Here is a 21,944-nt window from a genome sequence, read left to right as displayed (position 1 = left end):
GTATTGGTAGTCAGATAGGAATGTAGATTCCAAACATATAAAAATCTTCAAGCAGTTATCCAAAGACAATCCTTTTACATCAGAATTAAAATTCCAGCTGAAATGAAATGTGTTATGGCATGAGTTCCTGGTATTGAAAACTTTATCAACCATGAATATTTAAAATAATACATAGATATTTTAATCCTGAAAACAAATATTTCTAGAGAATACATATGCATTTAATGACTGTTCATAGTTAAAAGAAAAAGTCAAAAATCATTCTTCAAGATAAAGTTCTATAGGCAAAGTCACTGTATTTTTAAAACACTAGACATTTAATTCTAAAGCTTATAGTTTATTAACTATTCTTTCATCCCATTTCGTACGTATGAAGAGACAAAACAGTGAATATTAAAATAGCCAGGAATTTGAAATACTCAAGTTTTAGCTGTTTTAATTAAGAAAGTGAATATTTTATATGCATAACATAAAGCATTTTGGATTATAAAATTTATATAAATAAAAAATATAAATTGTGAAAAATAATTCATTGTTAATTAATATTTCATGGAATAATACTGATATATAAGAAGAAAAGATTATAAACATTGTATGAAAAAATGATACTCTAGACAAATCCTTTCTACATCCCTTTTTAAAACTGAATTTCCATTGTATCCTTTTCATGCATTTTACTTTTTCAAAATCAATACAGGTAATCTTGATTTATAATCACACTAGGGACCAGAATTTCCATCCTAAGTCATTGCAGTCACAAGTTACCACGTTATTAGATTCAGTTTTGTGACCATATTAATGATTGTTGTAAAGTGAGTGACTGTGTTTAATAAGCAAATCCAGTTTCCCAATGGAAATTGGGAGAAAAGGCCACAAAGTTGATCAGGTGACCTTAGGATGCTGCAACCAGTTGTAAATGTGAGACAATTGTCATGCGATCAAATTTAGATCACTTTATTTCTGGGATGGTGCAATGATTTGCAATGATAATCAATCTGATTATAGGTCATAAAGCATCCTTTCTGAGGTTATTATAAATGAACAAAATTGAGAATTATCTCTAAATCATTTTAGTAATAAATTACTAAAATACTGCTTGTGTTCACCTTTAAATTTCCTGTTTTCTTTAGTACATATATTCTCAGATTACTGCAAAAAAAGTATTCCCGTATATCACTTGGATTTGCAAATGTTTCATGATCTCCTAACATCTTTGCTTCAGTTCTGCTTGCTGAAAGAACTTTTTCATGTAGTGCGCACTGGCATCAGGATTAAAATATTAGTAAGTGATCCTTCAACATGTTTAATAACCTTCTATAAATTTCAATGAATTTAACTGAACCTACTCTCAGATAAGTGGAGTATTTTTAGTTTATTTAATATCTTTATATTTACATACTGTTTGGATTTTGGATTGCTGTTTAGCTGTTGTCTTAATTTAGAATTCCCATGGTTGTCCAATGAATTTCTTATGATATCATGCCAAAAATTATCTGAAAACAATTTAGAGATGATAGATACAGTTAGTTTTCTACAGGATCCTATTGTCTGATATTTAAATTCTGTTTGTGATAATTGCACAGAACTTGAATTCAACCATTTCACAAGTGGTAATATTACATCAGGCATATCTAAAATCTTGAAGTTGTGGAAATGAGAATCTTTAAATGGATTGTATTTTATATTTGCTTATCTTTTTGTAAATTTCATATTTTAAATATTAAGGTTTGGGTTTCTTTTTGCTTAGCCAAATATAGATATTCTACTCAAAATATTTGAACAAGTGACTTTGATGAAAGTCAAAGAGGCAGTACCTGAATTATCTGACATCTTTTATAAGGTATGGTTTGGTTTATTTAATTTCATTTTAGAAACTTTGTTTCTAGAGACTCTATTTTCATATTTCTACAGTCTCTGAAAACATGGTACATTGGAAATAATCTCACAAATAACAGTTTCTTATTTTTATGGTAACTCATACCAAAGAACAAGAACAGAGTTACATTTTTAGATTAATACCTATTTTTAAAATGGTTTATTGGCATTTTCAACTAAAATGCAACCCTTATAAAATAAATTCCAAAAGTTGGAGGAGGTTAAATAAAATGACCATGTTTGAAAAGTACTATGTTGATTATAGCTCAAAAATATGAGAAAGGAGCAATTTTTTGGAAATACAATAGAAATATTGTAGAATCCATTGGAGTTGGGTAACTAATAAATTTGAGTGAATAATAAATAATAACATTTTTTGATTTTACTAAAATGATAAATGCATGGAAGATTTGGCAGCAATTATTTGAATAAGAGTTGTTCCCCTAAAGCTTTGGCATTTACCACTAACTACACTTTGGTAGATATTGAGACTATATAATATTAGAAAGAAAGCAATTGCTACTACTATTTAACACTTTTATATGTACATATAATGAAAATCTAAAAGTGTATGTCATTAAATGATATTATTGTTTGTTTGTTGGATATAAAAATGTGCTTTGAATCTATTGGCTGATACGACTTTAAAAAAAAAAACCTACACTTTCACCATCTTATCAACATAGTATTATATTGCGGCCATTGAGCAGCCCCTGATTAATTTAGCAGTATCTGAGCTGCTAATTTAGCAGTATTTGGAACTATGAAAATGTTGTCATCAACAGTTAGCTTGATATCCCTAATCATAAACACATTGCGTACAAGGAGCCTTTGACATATATTATTATTATTATTTCCTTATTATTTTTGTAAAGAATTTTGCAAGCACTTAATTGTGGAAATCTAATTGTAGAAATTTTTGTTACTATAGCTTATTGATACTGGAATGGTTCTTGAACAAGAACATATTAGACATATCAACAGCTTACTAAACCAGTTACATGATTCCAGTCAGGAAATTACTATGGTTAGGTCCAGGTATGTACTTTTTAATATTCTTTTAAAGCTTCAAGTGGATAACATTTTGAAGTATCAATGCCCATAAAACTATAAAATATCAATCTATACCAGTTCATAAGTAATGAATTATTATCTTACATTTTTTAACTTCATACCTATTCCTCAATTTATGTACTGAACTGCTCAAAAGACATATAAGGGAATGCAGTAGCAAAATAAATACTTGTAAATGAAAGATCTTTAACTACCAAATTGCTGTATACAGTTTTATATTCATAATCTTTGTAATATGATACTAGAAGTTGAATCCAAAGTTAGTTTTTGACTTTCAACTACAATTAATTCCAAAAACTCACTAAGCAAGACATTTGTTAATTTTGCCACATTTTACGACCTGCCACAGTTGTTAAGTAAATCACTGCAGTTGTTAAATTAGTAATGTGGTTAAGTGAATCTGGCTTCCCCATTGTCTTTACTTATCAGAAAGTCGCAAAAGGTGATCATATGACTTTGGGACATTGCAACTGTGTTAATTGCCAAGCATCTGAATTTTGATTATGTGACCATGGGATGCTGCAATGGTGATAAATGTGAAAATTAGCACTTTTTCACTGCTATTGTAACTTTGAATGGTCACTAAATAAACTGTTGTAAATTGAGGACTAGCTGTATTTGATAATGCCTTGAATATTCATTCATGAGTTTTCTGTGCTGCTGGACTCCAAAATGACCCTGATTATTTCACAGATAAGCAATAAACAAGTAGTTTAAATTTTAAAAATACCACTGGCACTAATCCTGGTAGCGATTATACAGATCAAAGGTTCTACGAAACAGTACCATTTAATGAAATTCCTAGAGCACTTCAAAGAAGGAACCAAGTGCACCCCAAGGGCAAAGTCAATCTGTTCCAAAGACATTGCAGCAGATTAAACAATGCCTCTAAACCAGGGATGGCGAACCTATGGCATGCGTGCCACAGGTGGCACGCAGAGCCATTTGTCAGGGCACGTGAGGCATTGCCCTGTCAGCTGGCCAATGTGCATGTGCGCGCTGGCCAGCTGAGTTCAGTCTTTTTAAAAGCCATTTTTCGCCTTCTCCGGGCTCCAGAGGTTTTAAAGGAGCCTGGGGAGGGTGAAAAGAGTACCAATGCAGCTTTATTAATGAGACAAAAATAAATAAGTCTGTTCACACTTTGTAACCCAAAATTTAAAAATTCCCAATGATAGCTTAATATAGATGCCAGTAATGGACAAATACTGGTGCCAAGACAAAATTAAAGGCATTGGCTGATAGGTAGCAGTGATAAGGAGATGATTTTGAAATAATTTCAAAGAACATAGCTATCCCTCATCTTCATCCCCCATCTTTAAAGTACTCGAGTAAAAAAGTCAACCTTCAAGTCTTATGCAGTACTACAAGATACAGTTTTCGTGGTCTGCTTTCTTATGCTCAAATGTGTTAGGAGTAATCAAAGTATATTTTGCAAAGTATATGTTATTGAATCCTAATAAAATAGAGAAATAGTTAATGGTTTGACAAAGATGAACAGTTCAAGCGTCCTAAACTACAATGGCTATTTGGATGCAGCTCCATAGTTCTCTAAAGATTGATGCAAAATTGTCTGTTAATGGGTTGAACAAAAAAACTGTTAAAAATACAAATAAAATCATGTAATTATAATCTGAATTAATTTCAACAATTGGGTTTTTTTTTGTTGAATTCTGCCCACATTTTTTAATGTAGCTCCTTAGAATACTCGCCAAAGATAAAATAAGATCTTTAGCTTGAAAAAGCTACACTTATGCAGTGATTTGGCTTTGACCTATTGCCTTTTATGCTAAACACTTTTAAAAAGATTTTTCAATTGTGGCATACTATATAAAAGCTTGTTCTTAAAGATTTCAGGAAAGAGATTTTCACAAGGCCATCTTTTGTGATTTTGATTCAACAATAGCAGCATTTAAGGTACCCTATATATATTTATTTTAGCACTTTGGTATTAATGATTAGTTATTATGTAAAACATTACGATTCACAGGGTAACTTCTTGTTTCTCAGTTTTTATTAGTTTGCTATTTATTGTAAAAATGAAAAGGAAATAATTTAAAAATTGGGAAAAGAGTAAATATGGAAAATAGACTTCAATTTTTTTTAAAAAAAAAAACCTGTGTAGTTAATCACACAGTCACTAGTTTTGATTTTCATGAACTATTCTCTTAAACAAGGCATGTCCAAAGTCCAATTGCGGCCCATTTTCAAATTTTGAGCAGCCCGCAGCCTCTTCTCCCCACCAGAGTTATTTGTTTAGTCTTTCACAAAATAGTTCATTTGCATTTAATGTTAATGGTTCAAAGAATGTCAGGCTGAATGGTCGGCCCCACACATTTTCACCTCACCTAATCTGGTCCTCCTTGCAAAAAGTTTGGACATCCCTGTCTTAAACCGTACCTATATTTTATGTTATAGGGAATCCTCGGCTTATGACCACAATTGAGCCCAGTATTTTGGTCATAAGTCATTGTATTTGTTAAGTGTGACACCTATATTACTGTTTTACGTAATGATCCCTGTTGAGATTGTTAAGTGACCTTAAACATTGTGGGGAGTGCCTCGGAGACCGGGAGGTCCAAAATAGGCCACATATACTGGGTAGATGCAGTGCAGTGCAAAGCTGCACTTGCCCCAGCTCATTTGGTCAAGCATCTAAATTTTTATCATATGACTACGAGGGTAGTACACTGTGCACAATTATTAGGCAAGTTGTATTTTGGAGGATTAATTTTATTATTGAACAACGACAATTCGCAATTAGCAATTTAATGAGTTTATATGCCGCCCAATCCCGGAGGACTCCGGGCAGCTTACAAATATGAAATAAAATAAAATAACACATAGGGGAAAGAAACATACACAGTTTAAAAAACACACAACATGCATATGGCTTAACTGGGGGTTGGACCTGAATTAAAAAATCAGCAACCCCAGGCCTGTCGAAACAGCCAAGTTTTGGTGGCTTTTTGGAAGGCCACGAGAGTGCGAAGGGTCCGGATCTCTGCTGGTAGATTGTTTCACAGAGCCGGAGCAGCTACAGAGAAGGCTCTCCCCCAAGTGGTCGCCAGCCGGCATTGTCCGATAGACGGCACCCGGAGGAGGCCTAGCCTGTGAGTTCTTATCGGACGTTGGGAGGTGTGTAGAAGGAGGCGGTCTCTCAGATATCCAGGTCCAATGCCATGTAGGGCTTTAAAGGTAATCACCAGCACTTTGTAGCACATCCGGAGACCAATGGGGAGCCAGTGCAGCTCGCAGAGGATAGGTGTAACATGGGTGTACCGAGGTACACCCGATATCGCTCGCGGGGTTGCATTCTGGACCAACTGTAGTCTCCGAACACTCTTCAAGGGCAGCCCCATGTAGAGTGCGTTGCAGTAATCGAGCCTTGAGGTGACGAGGACATGAGTGACCATTTGAAGTGCCTCCCGGTCCAGATAGGGCCGCAACTGGTGCACCAAGCAAACCTGGGCAAAAGCCCCCCTGGTCACAGCCGACAAATGGTGTTCTAATGTCAGCTGCGGGTCCAGGAGGACACCCAAGTTGCGGGCCCTCTCTGAGGGGTGCAAACTTTCACCCCCCAGGCTAATAGATGGAGAGTCTGTCCTTGGCAGGAAACATCAATAGCCACTCGGTCTTGTCTGGATTGAGTGCCAGCTTGTTTACTCCCATCCAGACCCTAACAGCCTCCAGGCACTGGCACATCACTTCCACTGCTTCGCTGAGTTGGCATGGGGCGGACAGATACAGTTGAGTATCATCCACATATTGGTGGTGCTTAATCCCGTGCCAACAAATGATCTCGCCCAGCAGCTTCATATAGATGTTAAATAGGAGAGGGGACAGGACCGAGCCCTGCGGCACCCCATATTTGATGGGCCTAGGGGTCGATCTCTGTCCTCCAACCAACACCGACTGCAACCTGTCAGAGAAGTAAGAGGATAACCACCGTAGGACGGTGCCTCCCACTCCCACCTCCCCCAGTTGCAGAAGGATACCATGGCCGATGGTATCGAAGGCCACTGAGAGGTCAAGAAGCACCAGGATAGAGGAATGTCCTCTATCCCTGGCCCGCCAGAGATCATCGGTCAGTGCGATGGAAGCAGTTTCAGTGGAGTAAAGCCTGAAACCCGACTGGAGGGGATCAAGATAATCAGCTTCATCCAAGGACCTTCGGAGTTAAAAGGCCACCACCTTCTCAACAACCTTCTCAACAAAGGGGAGGTTGGAGACTGGACGATAGTTTTTAAGAATAGCTGGATCCAGAGAAGGTTTCTTAAGGAGGGTTCTCACCACCGCATCCTTTAGGGGCTGCGGGAAAGATCCCTCCTGTAAAGAGGTGTTAATAATTCTCTGGAACCAGCCTCGTGTAACCTCCTTGCTGGCGGAAACCAGCCAGGAGGGACACGGGTCCAGTAGGCAGGTGGAGGCACTTACCGCTCCCATGGCCTTGTCCACTTCCTCAGGAGTAACAGGTTGGAACTCGCTCCAAGAAATCCGATCAAGGCCCACCCCCAGCATCTTGGCAGGAACTGCCCAAGTGGAGTCCAAGTCTGTCCGAATCTGAGCGACTTTGTCCGACAGAAACTGAACAAATTCCTCAGTTCTTCCCTGGAAGGGTTCCTCCGCATCCCTCCCCTTCAGAAGGGAGTGAGTAATCCTAAACAGGGCTGCTGGGCGAGATTCTGTGGACGCAATAAGAGCGGAAAAATGCGAACATTTTGCCGCCCGTATCGCCACGAGATAAGTCCTAATAAAGGCTCTTAGCAGTGCTCGGTCATATTCGGAGTTACTAGCCCTCCAGCGTCGCTCTAGGCATCTCTTTTGGTGCTTCATCTCCCGGAGTTCCTCAGTGAACCAAGGAGCCCTCCTGGATCCACTGCCGCGGAGAGGCCGCAAAGGTGCAATCCGGTCAAGAGCCCCAGCCGCCGCTATATTCCAAGCAGCGACTAAGGACTCTGTCGGGCTGCGGGCAAGGGAGTCAGGTACATCCCCAAACTCCGTTTGAAATCCCAAAGGGTCCATCAGGTGCCTGGGGCGGAACCACTTAATCGGCTCCACTTCCCTGCAGTGGGGGAGTAGTTTCCGAAAGTCCAACCTCAGTAAGTAGGAAGTGATCTGATCATGACAGGGGCAAGATCTCAATGCCCTCCAATTTCAGATCACATCTCCACTGCTCCGAGAGAAACACAAGGTTGAGCGTGTGTCCCTCTGTATGAGTTGGGCCCTGAATTTCCTGGGTCAAGTCCATGGTTGTCATGGAAGCCATGAACTCCTGTGCCCCATCAGAGCGTTTGCTGAGAGATGGCAGATTGAAATCCCCCAATACTATAAGTTTGGGAAATTCAACCGCCAGTCCAGCTACTGACTCCAGGAGCACAGGCAGGGCTGTTGCAACGCAGCTGGGAGGTAGGTACGTTAACAACAGGCCCATTCGACCCCCAAGGTGCTATTACTATTTTATTACGAGTTGGACTAATACAGTGCTCTTGGTCAATTCAAAATGTTAATAAACCAAACCTAAATATTTAAGAAAGTAAAAGTGAGATTTTGGCTTTCTTAGGAGAATATCTATGTGTGCACAATTATTGGGCAACTATTAGTGTGCAGAATTATGCAACTAAATGCATCTGTTAAAGTGAATAATAAACAAACAACTCAAAATGTACAAATAAACATTTCTGACATTTAAAAAAAATCAGTTACCAATATAGCCACCCTTTTTAATAACAGTCATAATCCTTTCATTCATGGAATCTGTCAGTTTCTTGATCTGCTGATGATCAACTTTTTATGCAGCAGCAACCACAGCCTCCCAGACACTGTTCAGAGAGGTGTACTGTTTTCCTTCCCTTTTAAGAAGGGCCCGTCATTTCTCAATAGGGCTTAGTTCGGATGAGGAAGGGTGACATGCCATTATTCTTTCATCTTTAAGGCCTTTACTGACTAGCCACAATATTCCACACAATGGAATATTTAATGGAGCATTGTCCTGCATAAAAATCATGGTCTTTTTGAAAGAAGCGGACTTTTTCCTGTATCACTGCTTGAAAAAAGTGTCTTCTAAAAACTGGCAGTAGGCTTGAGAGTTGCTTTTGAGTCCATCTTAAACTTGAAAAAGTCCAACTAGCTCATCTTTAATAATATCAGTCCATACCAGTACCCCACCTCCACCTTGCTGGCATCGGAGTTGAAGTGGTGCTGTGTCCATTATTGATACATCCATGGGCTCATCTATCTGGTCCATCAAGAGTCACTCCCACCTCATCAGTCCATAAAACCTTTGAAAAATCTGTCTTCAGATATTTCTTGGCCCAGTCTTGCCATTTCAACTTACGTGTCTTTTTTCAGTGGTGGTCGGGTTTCAGCCTTCCTTACCTTGGCTATGTCTCTGAGCACTGAACACCTTGTACTTCTGGGCACTCCAGGTAGGTTGCAGTTCTGGAATATGACAGCACTGGAGGATAATAGATTCCTGGTAGTTTCATGTTTGATTCTTCTTACATCTTTTAAGTTAATGTTGCCTTTTTTTTCCCAACACGTTTCTTAACAACAACCTTTTGACTGAAACAAAACATTTGATGGTTCTGTGATCATGCCCCAATATCTTAACAATTTCAAGAGTTTTTACAATGTTTGACTTTTCAATCAGTTAAATCTCTATTTTAGCCCATTTTGCCTGAGAAAAGGAAGCTACCTAATTATGTACACCTTGATATAGGGTGTTGATCTCCTTAAGCCACACCTTCCCTTATTACAGAGATAGATAGCATCTGATATGTCTATAACCACTAAGCATTCAAGTTTATACAGCTTGAGAGTGGAAAATATACATAAAAATGATGATATAGTTAAAATACTCAACTTGCCTAATAATTGTGCACACAATGTGACTTGTTACTCCTTTATTCAGCACCATCATAATTAGAACAGTTGCTGGAATAATAGTTGTTAAAAAAAGTACTACCTGTAGTAGCATAGATTGTTAGTTAGCATTCATGAGTAAGAAAACGGACTTTATGATGGGCAGAGTAGGAGCTGGGATAATAAAGATACAAAAAGTCAACATAATTGTGGAACATCCCAATTTTTGTTGTCATCTGTTGATAGGAAGATTTTGTACATTCATTATCTTGTTTACATTGTCTGTTTGTTTTGGCACTTATAGTTGCTTCTTAGTCAGCTTAATGTTTGTATATTTAACACCTATGAAATTTGTTTCTTGTGCCTTTGGTTTTCATGCCATTATAGCTTGTTTATTCTCTATATTGTGTCAATGAGGTAATTATTGAGGGCTTTTTAAAAAAAAATCCTTAACAGAATTCTATCCTGAAGAAACCAAACCAGATCCTCCATAAATTATAAACATGCACTTTCAGTGTGATGAAAATATGCAGGGATTTTTTTAGTAATTGACTGATTATGTGCCATCGGGTCATTATCAATAACCACTAATTGGCCTTCCCCAGAATGATCTGCCACCACCTAACCCTTCAGATCGCCGAAAGATTCTCCCATCTGTTTTAGGATTAGGATTTATTTCATTTATATGCCGCCCTTTTCCCCGAAGGAGACTCAGGGCGGCTCACAACTCAGTCAGGGAAAGAAGGTACAAACAGGGGATAAAAAGACAAACAAACAATACACAATTTAAAACACACAACAACCATACCATTCAAGAAGGGGGGCAGAAGCTCTTTAGCCCCAGGCCTGCCGTAATAGCCAGGTTTTAAGGGCTTTGCGGAAGGCCTGGAGGGTGGTGAGGGTTCGAATCTCCACAGGGAGTTCGTTCCAGAGGGTCGGAGCAGCCACAGAGAAGGCTCTCCTCCGGGTAGTCACCAGTCGGCATTGGCCGGCAGATGGAATTCGGAGGAGGCCTAATCTGTGGGATCTGATCGGTCTATTGGAGGTGATTGGCAGCAGGCGGTCTCTCAAGTACCCAGGTCCAATACCATGAAGGGCTTTATAAGTCTTGTTGCTTATCATCTCTTTCATTTTTCCAACCATTAATGGCTTCTTGGAGAGATAATTTATATTTATATAAAATATCCAGAATATAATAGGTATAAAGACATCTTAGCATTTGAATATTTTTCAAGGCTTTCCCAAAATGTTAGTACCTGGTATATTTCTTGACTGCTATTTCTTTTAAACTGTTAATAATCAGTCTTAAAAGACAAAAGCTATTTCAGTGACTTCATTATCATTTTTAAGATTGGTGGTTGTTGTTATTAGTTTAATCTATTGTATTTTCACTGTATTTCTTCATTACTAGAGTTTACAGCTTATTTGCATTTTCAATTATCAGAGCAGTGCCAACAACTTGGTGCTGGTTGTTGACGTATTTTCTCCACTTTTAAAAACCTTGCTCATTTTCTTCCAATCCAGCTCTCACAATATATATTGAAAATATAAATAAGAAATAAGAAAGCAGTATACAAACTTGTTTCACTCCTTTCCTAACCAATCTATTTTACCTTGTTCAGATTGTGACTTCTTGATCTGTGTATAGGTTTTATACACAGGACATGAGGACAATTAGATGTTCTGGGATTCATATTTTCCTAAGCACACTCTATAATTTGATATGATTGACACAAAGACATTTCTATTATTCATGAAACACATGCTGATTTCTTTTTTGTATTCTTGGGTTTCTCAGTTTTCTATCATGCATCAGTTATGTCTCTTGTTCTTTCCAACTTCATCTTTCTTGAAACTATTACTATATATCCTTTGGCATCCTTTGTTTTTTCCATATTTAATGTCTTAAATAATATCATGGTAGTTCTAAGAATTTTTATTAAATTTCTTCCTGAGAATTTGTCATTTTTGTCTTTGCTTGACTTTTCTTGGCAATTTCTACAATCTATTTCATACTAATTTGGTTTCTTTGTTTTTTAAGTCTTGAGAATCTCTTTTCACATTTTTTAACAATTACTATGATATCATTTTGCAGTTTCCTGTGGTTTCTCATAATCCCAAAAAAGTTCCTGAAGTTCTTGAAAATAGTGGGCATATTCTTCATTGGTTAGCTCTGTTCTTCCACTGTAGTTTGACTTGAAACTTACACATTAATAATTTATGATGTAAAGTCAGAGCCTGGCCCACTCTTTGATGTTATAACTGAGCTCTTCTAAATCCTGGTGCCACTAATACAATAAATTTATTTTTTCTGGGCTCCATTTGGAGATATTTATGTATATATTTGGATTATTTGAAAAATATGTTAGCAATGAACAAATAATTGGATTATTAGAAATAGATATAAGTTGCACTACTTCATATTTTCTAGATCATACAATCCAATTACATTTTTCTTCTTACTGTTTCCAACTTTGGCATTCTAATCTTTAACAACAAACAGCATATATTTCTCGCATGATCTATTGATTTCAATTTGAACTTTACCATAAAATTCCTCAACCTTCTGCATCAGTGTTTATATGAACTAGAATAATTGATTTTCCGTTGTCTTTTCCTTTGCAATATAAAATGATATTTTTCTCGTTGTCACTAAAGTGGCAATCTGCCTCAAGCATTTCTTTATCATTGTCAAATACAGGTGCCTGCTTGCTTCAGTTGATCAGCTGGGATGACTTTTGTACCCTGATGGGAGTATTTATATTCTTGACATACACTCTTAGCAGTTTTACTCATAACTGTACATACCACCATGAAGCACTATAGAGAATTTGTAATGGATATAAGTATTTAATGGGGGGAAAACATCAAAAGCATTTCTTCAGACGTATTTGCCTTTCAGCAGTGTAGTTCAATCTTAAGAAGAGTTATTGTTAAATAACAACAAATCATCTATACTTTATTAAGGTTTTGGAATGAAATGTAACTATTTTTATTTTCTCAATATTTTCACAGCCATAGATTACAAGGAAAAATCTTTAAATTATAAAAAATTGTAGAACATACCAAATACAGTTACTGATAAGCAATTCTTAAGTAGACTTTGCCTACTTAAAGAATGTAGTTCTGTTTTTTAAAAAACTACTTATTAAGTTTATAATGTATGTGAATTATTGTTAGTAATGCTATTCATATTTTCTCACTTTTAAACAGGATTGTAAAGAAAAAAGTGACTGGACTAAATTGGGAACTTTGTATGTTAAAGTGACAAGAGGATGTAAAAATGCTGATTATCTTGAAAAATACTCATGGCATGTAGCCAGCATACTAATCAGTTCAGTGAAGGAAGAAAAGCCAGGCATTCCATTTTGTGAATTTGCAACTGCAGGTAAAATGAGCAAATATTATCAAATATTAAAGGGTTACATGCAAAGGAAAACAGGTTCTCTTTAAAGTTGAATGTGGGTTCCCAAAAGTATCACTTAATCTCCTCTACAGTGGAGATTATGAATTTATCTTCTGCTTTATTGCTCATCATCCTATTGACTTTAAAAAGTAGGAACATTTTTTGGTGAATATATGTGTAGGAGGCCTCAGCCCTTTAATTCAGTTCCTATCTAATATCTGATAGCACATCTAAAATAAGAACTCTAATATCTGTTGGCAGCTCTCATGAAGGAAAAATGGCCAATAATCTTGAATCTTTTCACTAGATGAATGAATGAGTTAATCAGACCATCAAGATCACATTTTTCTACTCAGTAGCACTGATCCAAGTTCTCCACCATTTTTCTCTCATGAGCTATATTCAAAGGTAACAGCAGCTGTAGGTATGGAGGCTGCCCCAAGGATCACACAAAAACTCTAAGCAGCTTCTACTAAGGGCTTATTTCAATTCCTGCTGCAGATGGAGTAATTCAGATATTAGTGACAAAAATAGAATAGAATTAGAACGTAATAGAATTAGAATAGGAGTAGAATAGAATAGAATAGTGTATTGTGACTTTGAATGTACACTAATCGGCATACATTAAAATTAAATTATGTTGCATACAGCTCTCAAAAGATCTCCACCTCTAATATAAACATAAACATGGCAAGATAAATACATACGTACGTACGTACATACATACATACATACATACATACTTACTTACACGTGTACCCACATATATTACATGACACAGAGAAACAACATTGTAGTTCGGGTGTATACGTGTACATGGCAAGAAAAACAAATCTTGCAAGTTTACCAGATGATGGCATAGGATTAGTGGAGTTGTTCCTTATACAGAATTTTGCCAGTAGATCAGATTAATAATTCTGTTGACCTCCCCCACTCTGACACTTAGAGTTTTAGATCTACTGAGTCCTTGAGTCCCCATTAACTACAGCTAATGAAATACTCGCAGTGTACTAATGTTAAATGAATATACAATCTCCGGGTAATATTCAGGAGCAATCCCATATAAAACACTTCAGTAGCTTGTCCTAAAGATAATGATGTCATGAGCTATTGATGCCTTATTCCAGGAAGTTAAATAAAGGCAGTGATGGGATTCAGCCGTTTTGCACCAGTTCAGGAGAACTGTTTATTAACTCTTTGGAGTTCTGCTAACTAGCTGAATAGTTAAGGCTGCCTGCCTGCCTAACAAATCCAGTAGGTCACACATGACTCAGACTTTCCTACTTGTTTGTAATTAACCAAAGGAAGGGAAAAGAAAAAGAAGTAACCACATGGCCTGCCTACCTGCCTAACAATTCCAATAGCTCACACATACCTCAGATGTTCCTGCTCATTTGTAATTAACCGAGAGGAGGGGAGAAGAAATAACCACATAGCCATTTCCTCAGCATAAAAATTCTAACCCCTTTAAAACCTGGGGGGCTGGGGATGGGTAAAGTGAAAGAGAGGTGTTTTTTTTTCTTTTTTCTCCCTTCAGTTAATAGTTCTGGGCAGACAGCCAAGAACCATTTAACAGGAGAATAGTTAGTTGCAATAACAAAACCGCAGGAATGCAGTCAGCACAGAAACATTAGAAACTTACAGATTAACAGAGTTGGAAAGGACCTTGTAGCAGAGGTGGTATTCATCAGATTTTGACCAGTTCTGGAGAACTGGTAACGAAAATTTTGAGTAGTTTTGAGAACTGGTAAATACCACCTCTGACTGGCCTGCCCCCATCTATTCTCTGCCTCCCGAGTCCCAGCTGATCAGGAGGGATTGGGGATTTTGCAGTAACATTCCTCTGGAGTGGGAAGGGAATGGAGATTTTATAGTATCCTTTCCCTGCCACGGTCATCAAGCCACACCATGGCCACCAAGCCACGTCCACAGAACCGGTAGTAAAAAAAATTGAATCGCACCACTGCCTTGTAGTCCATCTAGTCCAACCCCCTGCCCAAGCAGGAGAGTATACCATTTCTGACAAATGGCAGTCCAATCTCTTTGTGGAAGCCTCCAGTGATGAAGCTCCTATAACTTCAGAAGGCAAGCTGTTCCATTGGCTGCTTGTTCCCACTGTCAGAAAATTCCTCCTGATTTCTAGGTTGAATCTTTCCTTGTTCTTGATAGGATTAGACAAGGGAAGGTGTTTTTAAATGTTAATACAGAGCAGGAGTTTCCTGCCAGAGTTCTTATGTCTTTTTAAATACATGTTCTAATTAGCAGAATTGATATTATTAATTTGGAATAGGTTTGCAATGATGTCTCTATGTTTATGTATTTTGATCCTACATTTTCAGCATTTAAGAATTAGTTTACAGTATTAGATTGTAAAGATTTTAAATTATCTTGTAACTGTGTTGCTTGTGTGTGATGGAGCACCCACAACTTCTAAAGGCAAGCTATTGGTTGATTGGTCTCACCCTTAGGAAATTTCTTCTTAGTTCTAAGTTGCTTCTCTCTTTGCTTAGTTTCCATCCATTGTTTCTTGTCTTGCCTTTTGGTGCTTTGGAAAATAGATTGACCCCTCTCATTTTTGTAGGAGCCCTTCAAATTTCTTGACAGAACAATCAGTGAAACAACTTGTCTCCAGAAGTTGTAAATGCTCCAACAGTGCATTTAAGAAGATGTTAGATAATCATTTGTCTGAAGTGTTGTAGGGTTTTCTGCTAAGCAGGGGGTTGCATTAGAAGACCTCCCACTTTGTTATTCTATTCTAAATATTGGAACAATGCTATTTTATTGAACTATTTTATTATGAGTTGGACTAAGGAGAAATTTCCTAAGAGTGAGATCAAGTTGGCCATGCCCATCCAGTCACATGACCACCCAGCTGGTCATTAGGGCAGAGAACTGGTTGTTAAATTATTTGAATCCCACCACTGGTGAAGGTTCCTCTAACTGTGCCTCCCCTATGTCTCTCTTGTAATAGTTGTGAGTATAGGAGATTCCCTACATATTTTTTATCTGATAAAACATCCTGCTTAAAAGTTCCTTCCAGTGTAGCGGGTTAGATGTTTCTGGGCTTGCTTGGGCTTGCTTGGGTTCAGTTTGTTTCTCCCTTTCAAATCTCACAGCCTCCAGCTGTATCTCCAGTTCAATGCTGCTACAATGGAGGACCTTTTCCGATTGGAGATGGATCACCATCATCCTTGTCAAATCATTCAACAACATTACTGCTGTTAAAGAGGCAGTGATCACATCTCAGATGCCCCTCACACCAAGGGCATCTGCTCCGCAATCCAAAACAGGAACTTGGATTACAAAATGTCAGTGGACAGTTACCTGAGTTTTTTCCTCATTCTAAGGAGCAAATAACCCTAAACATAATTTTGATATATGGGAATCTATGTGTTTATCCTTTCTATTCATGGTGTTATCTTCCCGGTCTATATCTAGGAAATTTGATGTTTAGTGGTGAGAAAAGTAAGATCCTGCAATTAGGTAGGAAAAACAGAATGCATAGGTACAAAAATAAATGGTACCTGGCTCTCCAGTGATAATTTAAGTATGAACCAGTAATGTGCTGCAGTTGCCAAAAAATCCAATGCAGTCCTGGACTGCATCAATAAAAGAATAACCTCAAGATCACAAGAAATGATAATGCTGTTTTATATACCACTAGTGAGGCTTCACATAGAACACTGCATACAGTTCTGGTCACCATGACACAAAAAAAGACTCTGAACCATAGAAAGTGTGCAGAGAAGTTCAACAAAGATGATAAAGGGTCTAGAGCAGGGGTTCCCAATCTTTTCTATACAATGCACCCCTAGAACACTTCTGATATATTCTTGCACTCCATAAAAAGTAAATAATTATATGCATACAATTATGTATATATATATTATAATTTTGAAACTTCCAAACCCATGTTTTCGCACCCTTTGGAATTATTGTCTTGCACCTCCAGTTGGGAAACCCCTGTTCTAGAAGCTAAAGCATACAATGAATAGTTGAAGGAGCTAAGTAGCCTGTCAAAGAGAAGGATTTGGAGGGACATAACTGTCTTCCTGTACCTGAGGGCCTGTCACTGAAAAGAGCACATGGACTTATGCTCCACAGCACCAGAGGGCAGGATAAGACATAATGTATCTTATCAAGATGACAGTGATATTAGTACATGAAAACATGGCCTGACAAACATCCCAATTTATATTATTTTGTTTATGGCTCAAGCAGTATTTAATGAACTATAATATTAATCAGTGTGCAGATTGCAGGTCAACCTGAGACAAAAGCTAGAAACATATTTTGTTATCTCTAAAAACAAAATAGGGGTAGGTTCTGTTCCCAGAAAAATAAAATTTTCATACAAACATTAGAAGGATCCACTACAGAATCTTATTAAGACGGTGATGGAACTAGTTAAACTATAAGTACTAATTAGTATCAATTTGGTAACCATTGGTTTTATAAATATTAGATTGCTTTAAAATGCCACAATTTAGGGTCAGTTCCCTTGCAGTAACACTGATATTGTCATCAACACCGAGAAGGGAAAATCTATGTGAAACTCTTTTAGCAATAGCACTTAGATTTATATACTGCCCCATATTCTTTTACAGCACTCTGGGCAGTTTATAACATCAGCATATTGTCCCCAACAATCTGGATCCTCATTTTACTGATCTTGGAAAGTTGAAAGGATGAATCAATCTTTAACCCATCAGGATTGAACTGCAGGCTGTGGACATAGTGACCTGCAATACTGCATTATGGGTGTGACAACAAATGAGAATCAGAAATAAAGCACCAATCAGCTTCATGGAGTTAAAATGATGAAGCCACCATTTTAAGCTCTGATCTAGAATTACAGTAGATAAATTGTTATAATCAACCAAGCAACTTAAGCAAATCATCTGCTGGGAGGTTGTGAAGTTTTGTTTTTTCATGAGAGAGGTCACCAGATAGTACAAAAGTACCTTCTTTCATTTTACAGTACATTTTGAAGGTACACAAATACGAGGAACTTTTCAGCAGATTAAACACCCTCTTTTCTATCAGTCTGAAGGTGTATTTGTTTTTTATTTCTTGATTTCCATTGTTGAGAGAAAACTCAGTAGCTGCTTTCTTTATTAATTGATTTTAATTCTTATAGCAATCTTATTGCTAGAGTTATATACAAACAAGGTTTCTTCTTGTTGTTGCTTTGAGAACTTGTAGTAGTAACCTTGTTGGTTCTCTGTTGGCCCAGAAGAACCTGTATTTTCAGCTCTGAAGCAGTAACCCATCGGTACTCCATTAACTTTTCCATTTTTCACAAACATACTATAAAGATCATTCCTGAATCTGGATCCAGGTGGTTTGAGTGGCTCCAGTTCCAACCTTTTGCTTGAAAACTGAGCAGCTACAACTCTATGAAGTGTAATGTGATGAGTTTGTGTTCTCAACTTCCTAGTGCCTTGTCTAGTAGATCCATTACTACCCAGCTCTATAAATTAATCTAATGGACTTGCTGTTGGTGATCCAAATGAAAGTAGCTTTGAAGAAGATACTGTAAGTCAGATGATTGTGTAAATCATTTCAAGTCAAGGTTTAGACTTGGGTATAATATATAAGCATTGGTCAATGGTGTAAATTTCTTTGGGAACTGGTTAGAGAGAAAGTGTCGTCCTAGTATTTCAGATGTCTCAGTGTCTAATTTTATATCAACAAATACTGTACATAATCCTTTTCAACCAACTGCATTAGAGTAAGGTTCCATTCTAAGAGGATTCTGTTTCTTTCTAAGTACACTATTTCAATTAATTGTGGGGAGGAACCCATCAAACACATGTTTGTTCTAATGTGGATTGCCACAGGACTTTTCTCACCATTTAATATCTCTATGAAACTATGGAGAGAGGTCATGCAGATAAACTGTGGAAGTCTTAATCCAGTGGTGGAAGGTTATAATAAATTGGATGGGTTGAAATAAGCTTAAATTGAGTCCTAGCAAAATAGATACTGTTTGTCCAGAAATATACCAACTTTATTCATCTTTGATGATTGGCTTGGATGGAGTCACACTTTTTCTATAGGAATGGTTCAATGACCTGGGGTTCCAAAGGACTTGTGGTTCCTGCTGGAATAGCAGGTGGAGACACAGCTTAGATTAGTATGCCATTTGTTACTCTTTGTGGATCAGGAAAGTCGTGACAAAGATAATATGTTCCTCTCATCATAGTTTATGCTACCATACTTCTTGATAAATAAATTTAGAGCAACAGCATGATTTCTATTGGCTTTCTGGGTACAATTTATGTTCTGTATTTTATGGGATGTGTTTTGCATTGAATCTTTAAGAATTGCCTGAAATTTTAGGAAATGAGCAATATGCAAATAAATAAAACCATTTATAAGCTTTTAAAATCTGCCTGGTCAGAACATAAATGTTCATGCATCTGATAATTAGGATATGTAAACATTCTGAACATGGATTAAATAGTCTGCTCTTCAATTGAAAATGCATGTTTGAGAAGTTCTGAACTCTACATTGAATGGAAAACATGGTTCCGGGCTGGTTAGGGAGAAAAAAGTGGGAGAAAAATGCAAAGTTGAGGGCTTTCTCTAACAATAATATATTTGGTTAGGCAGGAGAGGGGGGGAAAAGCACTAGGAGCAGGCAAACCAATGAGATACACCATTGGCAGAAGGAGTAGCTGAGAGCAAGATGAGAAGGGAAAACTTTGGGAAGGAGACAGCAATGTGAAGGGTGAACAAGAGAGGTGCAACATACACTAGTCTTGCCATCTTATCCCACAAACTAATTTCAGAATTCCTGCAGATGATGTTTTAGTTGAAACTTTGAAAAAATCAATATGTTCAGGGTTTTATGTTTTCAGAACTATAAATAGTTGGCAGAACTTCCAGAATGCACTTTCATTCAGCCCCCTTAACAAAATAATGAATTTTAATTTCTTGGTACACCAGCCAATTTTACAGGATTGCATGGATGAAATTAAGGGAAATTTCAATATATTCTACTTTGATTTTTTTGGTAAGAAAAAAATGGAATAAATAATTTTCTTCTTGAGGAAATACAACTTTTGTACATTGCTTCCAACATCATACTTATCTATACTTGTTTCAAAAATTGTATTTCCTTTGCACCATGTAAAAACAATGCTAATTATCTAAGTTAACTATCATTATTTTTTTAGTTAATGTTGGTGCTGATCGTGATGAAAGAAACATTTCTTCATTAGGACGGATTGGGATTAGTGTCATGTTTTCATATTACAAAGTGCAACAGTGGTCAAAGGTAACTTATAAAGTCATAATGGTTATTATGTGATTTTTTTTAATTTGAGGGGTGTACAATAGATACATCTTATATATTGCTACATGTTTGCAAGCCCATACATGTTTTCCAATTGAATACCCATCAACCACAATATCAGTAGTTGAACAGAAAATAAATTACTCTTCATATTTTCAAGTATATGGTGGGATGAATTAAGGCATTTTTCTTTGTGCAAGGGAGATTGAGATATTTGTATAAAATAAAGTTTAAAGTTAAGATACTTTAAATATTTCTCTCCTTTGGTACCAATAGGTGTGAAAATGTTGGATAATTTCTTACAGATTTATATTTTGAATGTAGGAATAAAGAAATTTATACTGAAAGAAGGATTCTAACTGTTAAAAAAAAACAGACCCCATAAAAGAGAAGGTGGTATTGCACTATATGTAAAAGACCACTATATTGCTACAGAAATGCACAAAACAAAAAATAAAAACTTCCTAGAATTCATATGGGTCAATATAAAAGAAAAAAGAATGACCATCGGTGTATACTACAGGCCACCCAACCAAGCAGAAAAAATAAATGTACTTTTTGCTAATCAATTAACATGTATGTAGGAAACACTACAATAATAATGGGGGTCTTCAATTATCCTGACATCAATGGGAAGACTAATTCTGTACCAAGTGAGAAATCGAATAGGTTCCTGACCAACCTAGCTGACATTTTTATTGTCCAAAACATAGTGGGAAAGCCATACTGGACTTAACAAGAAATGATAGAGGGTATTGAAACTTCAGGAACCTTGGGTGAGAGTGACTGCGTCATACTGGAATTCAACTTAATGCAAACACAAGCAATAGAATACAATGCTACAAGAGTCTTAAATTTTAAAAGTTGATTTTAACAAACTCAGAGAGAAATTGGGAGAGATTTCTTAGATGAAAATCCTAAAGGAGAAAACAACCCAAGAACCGTGGGAAACACTGAAAAATATTATCATAAAAGCCCAATCCAGCACAATACCATTGAAAAAGAAAAACAAGAAATCCAAGAAGAAACAAGTATGACTGCACAAAAATATCTCTGATAAGCTGAAAGATAAAAAGGACAAAAAAATGGAGAGAAAGAAACATAACTAAGGCAGAATATCAGCAGATAGCCAGAATCTGCAAAGGCTCAGAATGAACAAAAACTTGCAACAAAAGTCAAAGATAATAAAAAAAGTCTTTCAACATATAAATAACAAAAAAAAAAATCAAGGAAATAGTCCACTAAAAAGAGAAAATTGCAAGGAACTAACAGGGAGCAGAGAAAAAGCAAAGCATGAAAAAGAAACTACAGCCCAACCTACCAAAACCATAACTGTAAAAGACAGACTAAAAATAAAAGTTAAAATACCCCCCCCCCCAAAAAAAAGAAAACATGTCTGATCTTGATGAATATAAATCACCGGGA

At 36.8% G+C, this 21,944-nt stretch overlaps 1 protein-coding gene across 5 annotated transcripts in view; it reads left to right on the top strand.

The window, feature by feature from the left end:
* The window catches only part of TOPAZ1 (testis and ovary specific PAZ domain containing 1), a 63,375-nt gene that overhangs the window by 21,809 nt on the left and 19,622 nt on the right, over window positions 1-21,944 (top strand). For 2 of the 5 annotated variants that reach the window (XM_032235238.1, XM_032235235.1), the window contains exons 10-16: window positions 1,131-1,282; window positions 1,748-1,840; window positions 2,807-2,913; window positions 4,797-4,863; window positions 13,024-13,198; window positions 16,333-16,524; window positions 20,401-20,501. In XM_032235238.1, the coding sequence (XP_032091129.1) occupies window positions 1,131-1,282; window positions 1,748-1,840; window positions 2,807-2,913; window positions 4,797-4,863; window positions 13,024-13,198; window positions 16,333-16,524; window positions 20,401-20,501 (887 nt within the window). Of the gene's footprint in view, window positions 1-1,130; window positions 1,283-1,747; window positions 1,841-2,806; window positions 2,914-4,796; window positions 4,864-9,297; window positions 9,375-13,023; window positions 13,199-16,332; window positions 16,525-20,400; window positions 20,502-21,944 lie in introns of those variants that run through there. The other 3 variants (XM_032235236.1, XM_032235237.1, XM_032235239.1) reach the window with 3 other exon arrangements.

The sequence above is a fragment of the Thamnophis elegans genome, chromosome Z (assembly GCF_009769535.1).
Source record: "Thamnophis elegans isolate rThaEle1 chromosome Z, rThaEle1.pri, whole genome shotgun sequence".
NCBI lineage: Eukaryota > Metazoa > Chordata > Lepidosauria > Squamata > Colubridae > Thamnophis > Thamnophis elegans.
Note: the sequence above shows the minus strand (reverse complement) of the source record. Positions and strands in the feature narration are given on the sequence as shown.